Source organism: Heliangelus exortis, chromosome 14 (genome assembly GCF_036169615.1).
Source record: "Heliangelus exortis chromosome 14, bHelExo1.hap1, whole genome shotgun sequence".
Lineage (NCBI taxonomy): Eukaryota > Metazoa > Chordata > Aves > Apodiformes > Trochilidae > Heliangelus > Heliangelus exortis.
The window spans coordinates 15,857,644-15,870,057 of record NC_092435.1 but is presented as its reverse complement, the minus strand read 5'-3'; the positions used below and the strand labels follow the sequence as shown (position 1 = coordinate 15,870,057).

At 41.9% G+C, this 12,414-nt stretch overlaps 1 protein-coding gene across 2 annotated transcripts in view; it reads left to right on the top strand.

Moving 5' to 3' along the window:
• The window catches only part of DCX (doublecortin), a 68,893-nt gene extending 58,966 nt beyond the window's left edge, over positions 1-9,927 (top strand). For both annotated transcript variants that reach the window (XM_071757646.1, XM_071757645.1), the window contains exons 6-7: positions 559-653; positions 3,188-9,927. In XM_071757646.1, coding sequence (XP_071613747.1) covers positions 559-653; positions 3,188-3,244 — 152 coding nt within the window. In that variant the 3' untranslated portion in view covers positions 3,245-9,927. The remainder of the gene's footprint in view (positions 1-558; positions 654-3,187) is intronic.
• The last annotated feature ends 2,487 nt before the right edge of the window (positions 9,928-12,414 follow it).

Sequence of the window (12,414 nt, the reverse complement as noted above, 5' to 3'; positions counted from 1 at the left end):
TATTAGTACTATTGTACCTCACATTTAACAGGAAACCCCCCCAAAGAGGTGGACAGGGGACATGCACCCTGTGCTTACACTGGGGCTTCACAAGGGTCATTTAATCCCAGCAGGCTTCACCCAGGGCATTCCAGGCAGCTGTTGTGTCTCATTTATATTGGGTATATTTGAGATCTAACACTACTTATGTCCCATCCAGGATATCTGCAGCCTCTGGTTTCCACTTATACCCTGCAGTGCCATGTGGTTTCAATTGTGTTAATCTGTTTGAGAACATAGAAATAGTTTTTCTGTTGTTTTGTTTTGTTCCTGGTTATGTATATCTTGGTGAATATTTGTAGTGTAAAATACTGCTCCTTCAATATGTTTTGTATTTTACAGTCTATTATCCTGAACAGCTGAAATCCTTCAGTTGGCTGAATATCCCTGCTGTTTGCTTAGGTTTTTTTTCCTCCTGCCTAACATGAATAAACTGCAGTGTTTCTGTCTTCCATCTCCTCAAAGGAGAAAGAAGATCTTCCTCTTGCTTGTCTGATTGCCAGTCTTGTTTTCTGACAGCAAATGGGACCTCAAGCAGTCAGCTGTCTACACCCAAATCCAAGCAGTCCCCAATCTCCACACCAACCAGCCCAGGGAGCCTCCGGAAGCACAAGGTATTACGTTTCTTATACCTTACTACAGCTGCTTTTTCCTTACTCTACTCAGCTGGGTGGGACATTTAAGTCATGGCCATGATCACATAATCACATGGTCATAATCACTTCTGATGAAACAGTGGGAAAGTTGCCCCACTCTTACAAGATGCTGAACAATAAATCATTGGCCTTTGCCTTTTGCTGGAGTTACTACTGCATGCTGGAGATCATCCCTATGGATCAGAAGAGGTGGTTTAACCCTGAGCTTTTATAATTATTTTCAAATAGTTTACAAGTTAATGATGGATATGATCTTCATATAAATCCTCTCTTGAAAAGCCTTAAGTATTGGCAAATCTGATCCATCAAACAGCAAAGAAACACAGATGTTACTGAAGTTCTAAGACATCGCTTTAATTATGCTTCTCGGGGACTTTTTTTAATTATTTAAGGCCATGCTCTGTTTTACAGGAAATAAGTGAATTTTTACATCTGGTGTAGCAATTGTGTTCTGATAGAGTAGTTGTTTTTCCTGGTAACAGACAGAGTGCCTAACAGGGAGCACAGCATCCTAGTAGAGATCAGTAAACTTGTGCTGGTTCATAAATAATTTGTGTATTGATTTATTTAAAAGGTAGAGCAGCAGTCCCAGCTTTTTCTGCTCCTGCTAGTGCCATTCTGCCCCGAGTCCACATTATCATTTCCATGGGCTTTCTCATTTCTGTAAGAGCCACAGACTTGACTTATACAGAATTTGGAAGTTGGGCATAAAATGTCAATGTGAGAGGAGAGCAGTTCTTTTCTAGCAACCAGAATGTGTGTCTCAGCCTGAGTATGAGTTTGAAAGCAGTGACCTGAAATTCTGGAAGAGTAATTAAAAAATTCTGATAGTGGTGAGGTTTTGGAGTCACCCAGCCACGTTTTCCACTGGGGTGTGGTTTGCACAGGTTGAACTCATTTTGTTTGAACAGTATGGCTTTTTTTCTGAGAGTGAGGAGTGGTAGAAGCAGCTGGACTACAGTTGCTGTGATGATGGAACAGAGCCCAGAGGAGTCAATGGGAAGAATTCCCCAAATGTCCAACAGACTTTGGATTACACCTCTAATATGTCAGGGTTTGGACTGCAGACCTTTGGACGTGATGTTGAATGGAATGGAGCCTGGGGTGGACATCTGGGTTCTCAAAAATCAGATCTTTAAAATATTCCCAAAAGATGGAGAGGCTGTAGTTACTCTGCTTTCCTTGACTTCCTTTAACAAAGCCATAGCTGAATCCAAACAAAATCTAGGTTTTTCTCAGGGGTTCACTGATCTCAGCTGCTCAGTCTAAGTCTGAGGAAGCACACTGATTTTTACATGATGGGCCCAGATTTATTATTAATTTATAATTGAGAACAAGATCTGACCCACAGCCTGAATTCATCAATTACTTGTGTGTGTTTCAGCAAAAGAAATGCTGTAAACCACAGACCCAAAATACTTTCCAAACATTTAGGACTTTGGAGATGGGGCTTTGCTTCCTGGACTAAAATACACCTTCTTTAATGTTTTATGTATATCTTCAGCTGGCTGATTTATCACCTTTCCAGTGAAGATCCTAGAATATTTGTAATGGATGGCCACTGCTGAGGGCAAAGCCAATCTACCCATGAGCTTCTCCACTAACTTAAGCTGATCAGCAAACATGAATGCAGCATTTTAGGTTGCCAGAATATTGATGCATCATTGTCTTCCTTCCAGAAGCAATTTCCTGCTTATGATGAAATCATTTTCCTTTTTTCCCCCTAAAGCTCAAATGATAATTGCTTAGGATGAGTTCACCACAAAGCCCTATTTTACTTCTTCTTATATCAAGATTGCTGTGGATTTTCTTTCTGTGTGTTTGGGCTTTTCTTCATTTTGCTCACAGTTATTACCTGTCTGTGGGTCAGAGTTCCAAAAGGTCCAAAGAGAACTTCAGCCCTTGAGCCTGTTGGTGTAGTTCCATGCAGAACTTTAAGGAATTTGAGTAAGAGGTTACCCTGGGAAGGGACCCTGGGAGAGCTTCACATCCAGCATATATATAGGTATATATATCCAAATAATAAACTTGGGATTATTTTCTTAACCTTTCTAATCAGTCAGAAATTATTTAAATTAAATAATAAATCATGGATTATGTGATTTCCTTAGAGATTTTCACTCAGGGTAGCTGTCAAACCAAGGTAAGATTCTTTCTTGTGGACTCAGGTTCGAAGGGACCTGTTTAAGGAAATGTCTTTTATGCATGTGCTGTAATGGACACCTCCAGAAGTGATAAAATACTTCTCAAATTTATCACTGAACATTCATCTTCTTGTACCAGGATTCTTTTTCTCCTCTGTGCAAGTACCATCCCTTGATTTTAACCTTGAACTGCCTGGACAGCTGGCAGCCCACCCAGTAACCAGGGCACGAGCCTTCCACCCTATCCCTACAAACTGCACTGAACTGGACCATTCAGCTTCTTCCTTATCCATGACCTAAGGTGGAAACTGATTGTGTGAGTTAACATTTTCCTTTCTCTTCCTACAGGACTTGTATCTGCCTCTGTCTTTGGATGACTCTGATTCCCTTGGAGACTCCATGTAAAGCGACACGAAGCTCAATGTCCACACTGTTCAAGATACAGTAGAGTACTTCTGCCAAAATAAGCAGATAGGTGACTGGTGCTTTCAAATCAGAAAAAGGACACACAGTTATATGTCTTTTTTTTTTCTGTGATTTATCCTCTGTGCCACAAACCAACACCTACCAGTCAATAGAGATAGAGGGATACCATTCTCCTAAGTTACAGCGATGCAAAATGGGCATTGGGAGCAATTTGGGGCCAATATGCCAATGGTCCTTTGCATTTCCCATATTTTTTTTTTTCCTTTTTCTGTTGCAACTATGTAGTTTTCCTAGCAATAGTAAAAGAGTTCCTTCTAAGTGTGCAAATGGATCACTTGATGACCAATTTGCAAGCTTGAGTAAATGATGATCTCTACCTATACAAACTGCCAGTGTTTGCCAGCTCACCTGCTCCTCATTTGCAGCCCTGAATTTAGCACCTGCATACAAACTAGCATTTATTTTGTTGTTGGAGGGAGGGAAGGGGAATGATTGGCTGGTTTGATGCTTAATCTGCTAGCAGAAGCTTGGATAACACTTGCTTAGGATGCTCAGTAAGGTTAGTACAATAATGAGTCAAATATTGGGATTTGGCTAATTTTTTTTTTTCAATTTATTGATTAAGCAAAAGGCAGCTGAGTTATCTGGAGTGGAACACCTTCTCCACGTGATCCAAAGATACTGCTGGCTGGTAACAAATTTTCATACCTTCCCTATGGTATCTCTCTATCTCTCTTTGTAACAGTAATGCCTTGTGAACAGCCAACACTGAAAACACTGTGAAAATTTGTTTTCAGGTTCCACACCCTATAAATCACTTTTTATAGCAAAAAATCCATACACTTTTTATAAAGGAAAACCTTGTATCTGTGTTTTGGGAGTAAGGATTCAAGCTCCTTCTTTTTTATAAAAGCTGGTAATTTTCTTTTGTTTAAAAAACACGTTCAGAAAAATGTACAAAAAAAAATCAACCAACAACTGCAGAACAGTAATAACAGCTCAGATGAGAAATCTTGTCATCACTGCCAAAATAGACACATGTAGAGGAAAAAGAAGGTCAGTTCAAAGTAATGAATGTTTTGATAGTTTTTGTATGTTTAAGATGACACATTTGGTTTTTTACACTTCAGTATTCCTAACTATGGCCAGATTCTCTAGTTCTGTAAGAAATGGAATTTTGTGGTGTTCAAAAACCTGTATTTTAGGAAACTCTTCTAGCTGACAAAAACAAACTTACTGTATTTAAAGGAACCTTTTGCTATTATTAATCAGTAATGAACCCTACAGAACGCAGAGCTCATCTCTTCAGGCAGGGCTGGTGGGTTTCAGCTCCCCAGAGCTTTGTCCCAGGATAGCTGGCATTGCCTCCCTTCCTCATGGAATCAGCTTTTGGTAAAACTGACTGTTCCAGAACTTATACCCAAATGTAATCCGTGCAATCAGCTCTTTGTTTTGCCATGTCCACCTCTTCCCCTGCAGCCCCTTGTGATAGGAGTGAGCTGTAACTTTGTGATGCTTGATGCTGGGTGGTTCCCAAAGCCACTTCATGTTTTGTTTGCTTGCATTGCTGGTGTGAAACAACCCGGGCAAGGCTGCATCTTTAGGGGTTCATCTGCTGATTCATACAATGCAGTTTTAAAAGGAGATTTATCTGAGAGAGGCCAGGAGTGGGAATTACCAAGGGGTCAGAGTTATCATGCACCAAATTTGCACCCGGTAGTCTTAGTGCACGATCATTCACGCTCGGGAGTTTTGCACAAGAAATCCTTTGTTCCCACAAATAACTTCATTTAATTGAGTAACTTTCTGACTATGTGACTGCCAAATGATGGTTTCACCTCTTGTATATAGAATCCTGTTTTAGTTCAGAGGCTAAGGGCTGATGTTGAAGGTCTGGGGGGGAAGGGATGGCGGTGAGGACAAAGCAGAGGTGCAGTAGTCAGGACACCTTCATTTTGCCCTTGGCATGGGTGAGTTTAGTGTCTGAAAGGGAGCAGGTCTCTTAGTAACCCTGTGCCTCAATCTGTCTGTCTGTCCCCACAGGGACAACACTGTTCTACCTCACTGGGGGTTGTGAGGCCAAATGTTGGTTAATGTTTGTAAAGTGCTTTCAGATCCTCTAAAGGAAGGTGCTGAAGTATTCTGGGTGCCGATTTGGTGATGGGTGCTAATTTTTGGCTGTTTAATCCTGTGGGTGCTACTTTGGAGCCTGGGTGTGACAAAATATGACTTTTTAAGCATAAGGATGTCAAAGGCCATAGTTATGCTAACAATATTATTCATCAGAGCTGTTGTCCTAGTGAAAGCTTTAGTGGGACAGGTACTCTGACATGCTTTTGCCCTCTTCTCTCTTCTGTTGGTGGAAATCTTGGAGTCCCTTCTCAAGTCTCTTTCCAGGAGCCTTGACTAGTAGTCATGACTCTGCCTGTTAGAGATGATGGACTTGGGCTCCTCTCAAAGGTGTTGTCACTTCAGTGACAGGCAATTCCTGTCACAGTCAGGGTTAGCATGTCCTGCCACCTTTCCTCTGAGTCTCAGCGAAACCAAGAGACCAGCCATGAAGTCACATCTGGGTTCTCTTGCAATTCTAGTAGTGGGAACTCCCCACAGGTCCACCAGGAAAAACTCAGTCTTTGATATCCTTAGGCAGACTGAGCTGCTGGAGTTGGTGGTGGTAGGAGAGGAGCCTGAGACCTCTTTCATCCAGTATCTGAGCTCAGTTTGTCATTTAAAGCAAGATAGCAAGGGGTGAAAGAACTTTGGATGGAGGGTCACTGAGGTGGAGAAGTGGTTGCTTTTCTCTCCCTGCCACAAGTAATGTTTGGTTATTTGAAGAGGTTTTTCCTGGTGGAGAATGCCAAGGAATCATCGAGGCCTTTTTCCTGAGCTGCACCTGGTGACACATCTCAATCCTGATCCTGCAAGTGCTCCCTTGGGAGTGGAGTTTTGTTTGCACGAGGATCATCCTGGGGTGGGGCTGAGCCCAAGAATTCCTTCAGGGAATTAAGGAGACCTTGAAAAGGCCTATAAATAAAATAAAGTTGTTCAGTGGGAAAAATAGCCATTCAAACCAGCAGAAGCCACATAGAAAACAGGGTATGAGGTCGAACTCCCAAGTTTTAAAAAGCAATTTTCTAGGTAGAAATGCCTGGGCAGTAGGAGAAGTCAGTGAGCACTTCAGCTGTAACATATAGTTAAGTCTGTATTAATGCCAATATTGCATGAGTTTGTGTACAGAAATGCATGTGGAATGTTACCTAAATTCAAAACTAGTTATCTTTGGCTTTGTAGGATCCCTAACATAGATTTGAATACAAAGAGAAATAATGCACAGGCATTGTACCTTAGTCATTTAAATACAGGGACAGCCCTGATTCAGGAAAGAACTTGGACATGCTTAAAGTTTAGCATGTGCTTTAGTCCTGTTATTTTTCATGAGATATAAGCTTGGGTTTGGTCAGAAAGCTTTTCTTAACTGGAATTAATTACCAGTAACTTCCAGTATCCTGTAATAGTTCCAGACCCTGTGAGATCCTGGAGCAGATGACAGTAATTCCACGATATACTCCAGAGTTTACCTTCTATATTTTTTTTCTAATTTTACAAGCACATAAAACTCCACAGGAAATGAGGATTTGCTATATTAATTCTGCCATTAAAACCCTGTCTAATTTCCCTCATGAGACTGCCTTTAGTATTTTCAGAGGCTAATTGTATCCCTAAGACGATTTTGTTTTAAAACAATACAGTATTTAAAAACAAATTGGAGAGACTCTTGAAGTAGCAAGGCTTTGTTCCTTTGAAATCTTCCTTTATTCAGTATCCAGTATATTTTACAGTAAAAATACCTGTTTCAGACACACAGCCATTAGGAAGGAACTAGAGCAAGGCTCCATGCACAGACTGATGGATTTAGTAGTCAGACATCCCAGTGATGGTCCTGGCTGTAGAAGATCAGGGCAAGGCAGCAAAACTTTCAGCTTTAGGATTTTTGTCACTTGTAAAGCATTTATTATCCTGAATTTTCCAGGTTAAACCCTCATCTATTCTGAGATTTGGAGCTAGTGCAGTTCTGCAAACTAAAGAGCTAACCAAGACTCCACACCTTAGTTGGAAAGAGTTTAGTAATGGGATTTTATCTTGGTCCACTCCCAGTGGGAGATGGAAATAGCTTTTGCTCACCACTGCTTGTGTTTCCAATATCTGCACATTATTTACAGTCTCCTCAGGAGCCAGAAACATTGATTATGTCATTCTTATAGACAACAGAAAAATAATTCTGCTTAGAAAACAATTTCCATCTCTCATATTTAGCTAACCCACATGTATGCATGCAAAAAACCCTACACACAGCCCAGCTGTTACTTTTCTCTCATTTGCTCAAATGATACTTTTGAAGGGAAAAAAACACAAGTAGGACCAAATATTGTGGCAAGCAGCAAAACAATGTCACACCAGGCATTTTAATTTGGAAATAATGGCATAAAAGTGTTGGTTTCTCCTTATCCATATGGATGCTGATGACATTTTCAAGGATGCCTTGTGTTTGCTTTGTCACACCTTTTGTGCAGGTCTTCTTGTTACTTCACCTTGTGAAACTGCTTTGTAAGGCCATGCTGAATCCCTGTGCAGATGCTGTTCCAGGGTCAGCCATCCCTGGAAGTTGCATCCTCCCTGCAGGGGCAGGATATGGACTTTACAGTGTGAAACTTGTGTGTTGCAGTGAGCACATGAGGGGACTTGGTCACCCACTTCAGTGGTACCCACAGCCATTCATGGCAACTGGGGAGTTGTCTTGAAAGACACCAGAGGCAGAATCCATTTTAAGGAAAGGAATTAAAAATAGCCAAGTCAAGGAGGTATAAAATTAGCCCAGAAAGTGTCTCCTCAAGCTATGACAATCCACAACCAGAGAAAAGCTATACAGAAGTGCATTTACCACACTTGAGGTGCTGATCATGACCAAGACAGAACTGAACAGATTTTTTTGTTGTTTTTTTTTTTTTTTCTAGTGGTGATTTAGGCTCAAGGTTATGTTTCTGGTTGGAAACAGGCTGGGACAACATTTAGGACTGGTGGGGCTCTTTATAGGAGCAAATGGATGGCACAAGGTGAAGATCTTTTTCTCTCTCTCTAAAGAGTGAGGTCAGTCCAAGCAACAGGATTAGTGCTTTACACAAGATACTGAGAAGAGATCCAGCTGAAACACCCCCTTGGTGTAATGAGACCAAGGTTAAGACCTTAAGTGCCTTCCAACATGCTTTGGGCTTCAGAAGCAGGACTCTGTGTGTGCCCAATGAGGCCTTGGTAAAATGGCCTTGACAAAAGAAGACAGGACATACTTTTCTTGAGAAAAATTGTCTCTCATACAAGTCCTGAGATATTTAGCCCATCTTGCCATTCAACAAGCTCTCAAAAATTACTGTCTCCCAAATGTCTGTCTGGCTGTTGCCTCTGTCCCATCTGTATGAATCTGAGCAGGCCTCCCCATGGTATTTCAGGAAATGTTGAGTCTGATGTCTCACAGGCAGCCACTCCTGATGGATTGTGGAGGGGACTGGGCTGGCTTCTGCTGCACTGGTTATCCAGTCTGTCCTTCAGGTATTTTTCACTCTCCTGCTTTGATCCTGGCTTGAGATCTGGTGTCTCTCATCCTGGGTGCCTCCAGGTGAAAGGCTGAGGCCAGCAATTTGTGAAGACCCCTCTTTTTGCTTTGTTTTGTTTCCTCTGGAGCAGGTCTAGTACTTGATGTTTGTCTGAAGGTCTGAGGCCAAGATGACAAAGAAAGCATTTTAACAGAGAGAGAAGATGCCCAGAGATTGTAAGTGGGTGGATGAAAAGGCTTTTTTTCAGCAGTGCCATTGCAGCTGCTCTGACAGAATGCCAGGGTATGAATACTACATCTGCAGGTGAAAATGGGGAGCTGTGGGGTCACAGGCCACTATCCATCCCTCGGGACACTGAGGTTAAAAACAGAGACACCAATTTTCAGGCAATAGCTGAGCTTCTGAGAATCAAATGAGAAGCAAACCATGTGGATTTGGCAGTGGGATTTCAGAGCCACTGGGATTTCAGAGCTATTGATCTTTGCCATAACTGTGGACAGAGCTGTTTCCCATGTGCCAGGGTGTCCTAGAGCATGAAGAGCAATACTTCCCTCCATCTGTAAGGTGCTTTCAGATCAGCTGATACAAAGAGCTAGAGAAGAGCTTACTCTTAAGATGTATTCATGAGTTTGCAAAGCCTGAAAACCTTGTAGAAGTAAACTGTGGTCCATTGTCTTCAGCAGGTCTTCTCAGGAACTCTGAAGGGGGAAAGACAGACACAGCATTTTTAGTTCCCCCAAACCTCACAGAGGAACCAGCAACACCTGAGAGCAAGGCCATAGCTACATCCAGCAGCCCACTTCTTTCAGCTGGAGTTGCCACCTCTGGTCTGAACACAGACCCTTGCTGCCCCTCACTTTGCTCCTTGTTGGGGGCAATTCATGTTCCCATTCAAAGCATGGGCTTTGTGTTTGTAAATGATGAATAAGTCAGGGGCCTTCTACCAAGAAAACAGTGGGGCTCTTGTTGAAAGCTTTCTTGTTTAGGAAGTGTTCATGGCCAGATGGCTTCATGGGAAAGAGCTGCCTTTCAGTGCCATTGTTTGATGCACTCAGCTGAACTAACCTACTGTGCCTCTGCAGCTCAATGAACTCCAGCTCAGGACACTCAAACCAGTTTAGAGCTTCTCTAGGTCCAATGGTTTATCACTCAACTGCAGAAGGAAGGTGCCCAAAGGGAATTAATGAATCCTTATTTGCAATAATTACAGTCTCTCAGCTGAAAAAAAAGAGAAAGTTGGCATCATTAAAGATGCCACAATGTGTATGGGAAACAAAGGAAAAAGACATGGTTCTAAGAGGAATGGTGGGGAGTGTTTGTTAGGAGATATTTACTGGAAGATGAAATGAGCTTGAACTTCACAGAAAATCAAATGGAAGAGAGCACTGGAAGCATCAGTGCCATTTGTGTGGGGGAATAGAGAAGACAAAAGCCAAGAAATTCCGGGGACAAACAAAAGGGAAGGCTGGAGCTAGCTGTGGATTTACAGCTTGGTTCTGGACAGAAAAGCAACAGGGGTTCTGGGCTGCAGGCTGAGAGCTACTGCCTTAGGTACTGGCAGGTACCTGAGCCAGGATACAGGATATCTGCCACAGCACTGTGTGTCCCACTCCTGGTGGCAGAAATAAGGTCACACTTGGCTGCAGACTGAAGAATTTGGTTTCAAGTTCCTCCCGTGCTGCTGTTTTACTCTCTCATGTCAACCCTAAAAGGGTCACTCAGCCCTTTGCTGAGTGACTGCACCACCCTGGGGTTTGTTTTTATTTTTATTCCTCCCTACTGGATCAGAAATAAAAACTCATCAACCAGCCTTGGCTTGGAGCTTGGCACACTGGGGAACTGCAAGACAACAAGGAGGCCACCTCTGAACCTCCCATCCCTTCCCAGGGAGCTCAGCAAACTGGAAAAAGTAGCAACTCACTTGCACCAGGTTGAAAAGCCAAAACACAGGCTCCTGGAGCACTTGCACCAGGTTGAAAAGCCAAAACACAGGCTCCTGGAGGAGGTTGTCTTGATTTGCTGTGCAGGCAGAGGAGCCAGTGATGATCTTGCCCATGGAATGCCCAACCACGTCTGGGAGAGCTGCTGCATTCAGTAAAGGAATGGAAAGTCCATGCTGAACAAGGGCATCTGTGTTAACACTGCCTTTCTCTTGAGATGTTTTGTTTTTCTTTCAAAATCAAGTTGAGTTACAGTGCTTGTGAATTTAATACTGAAAGGCAAAGCATCTGACTTATCTGAATGCTTTTTGTTTTTTTTTTTTTTTTTTTGCTGCTTAGTCTCAGATATTTATATTTTTTTCATAGAGATTGCACCTCTTTGTTTCTGTAGATTCTCAGACACTTTCACAAGTGAAACCCAATACACCTAATTCTCTGCTGCTTTAAACGGGCAGAAGCTCCTCTGTAATTAAGGGACCTGAATCCATTTGGGGTCTTCTATTTCAAAGATTGATTACTGCCAATAATTCTTGTGTGATTGATTACTTAAGTGCTGATTCAGTTTCCTGGGTGACAGCTGCAGGCTTTGCAGAGAAAATCTCATTGACCCCAGCTATAAGGTGATCTCTTGTATGAACCTCTAATAGCAAGTTCTATATGGGAGATATTTTGTAGAGTTTTACTAGAGGTAACAATAAAGCTGAAATAGTTTTCTTTGTTGAAATATCTTAAAACTTTTAGAATATGAAAATTAAACAAGGAACTTTAGCTCATCAGCCTCTCCATTATATTTTCTCATTCTGAAGAGTGCTGGCTTTATCTCTACTCTTACTTCAGTCTACAATAGACACTCCCTGAGCCCAGCAGGTTTATGGAACTAGAAAAAACATTTCTATTTCTGCCAGTATTTTTCTCCTCTAGTTCCAGCTAGGACCAAGCAGAATAGAGATTTATGGTTGGCTTGGTTTTTAGAGAAAAATATTACCTAACATTTTTGAACATAAAAAGGAAGGTTCTGTTCATTTTAGGTGACTCATCTAAACTCAAGGCTGCTTTGATTTTCATCCATGCTGGTTCCTCCCTCTCTATTTGCAACAGTTCAGAATAGGAAATCAGGATTAATTTGAGTCGTGTTTGGAGAGTGGGATATTCACCTGGCACGTGCAGCCAGAACAGAACATGGTGCTGGCACTTGGTCAGGGTGGACCTGAAACAAGCCCTGGCTCTAAACCCTGGAGTTTCTGAGAAGGCCACGTGCCAAGTCAAACTTAGGGAATGTCTGTAATGACCCAAAAGGACCCTGAGCTGGGGTCCAGGCCCAGTCCTTGAAATGAAGAATTTTACCTTCAGAGAATCCATGAAACATTTAGCATTTGTTTGTGGGTTGTTTTTTTTTTTTGTTTGTTTGTTTTTTTTTGTTTTTTTTTTTTGTTATTGTTTGGTTTCTGGGGTTGTGGTTTTGGGATGGTATTTTTTTGTTGTCTGATTTTTTTGGATCTGTTTGTTTTTAAATTCCAGTGTGGCTTTTTTTTCTCCATCTGCTTCCAGCCCTTGTGCAGCAGATATGGATGGGGTTTTTAATTCACTTCCCTTTGCAGGTGGC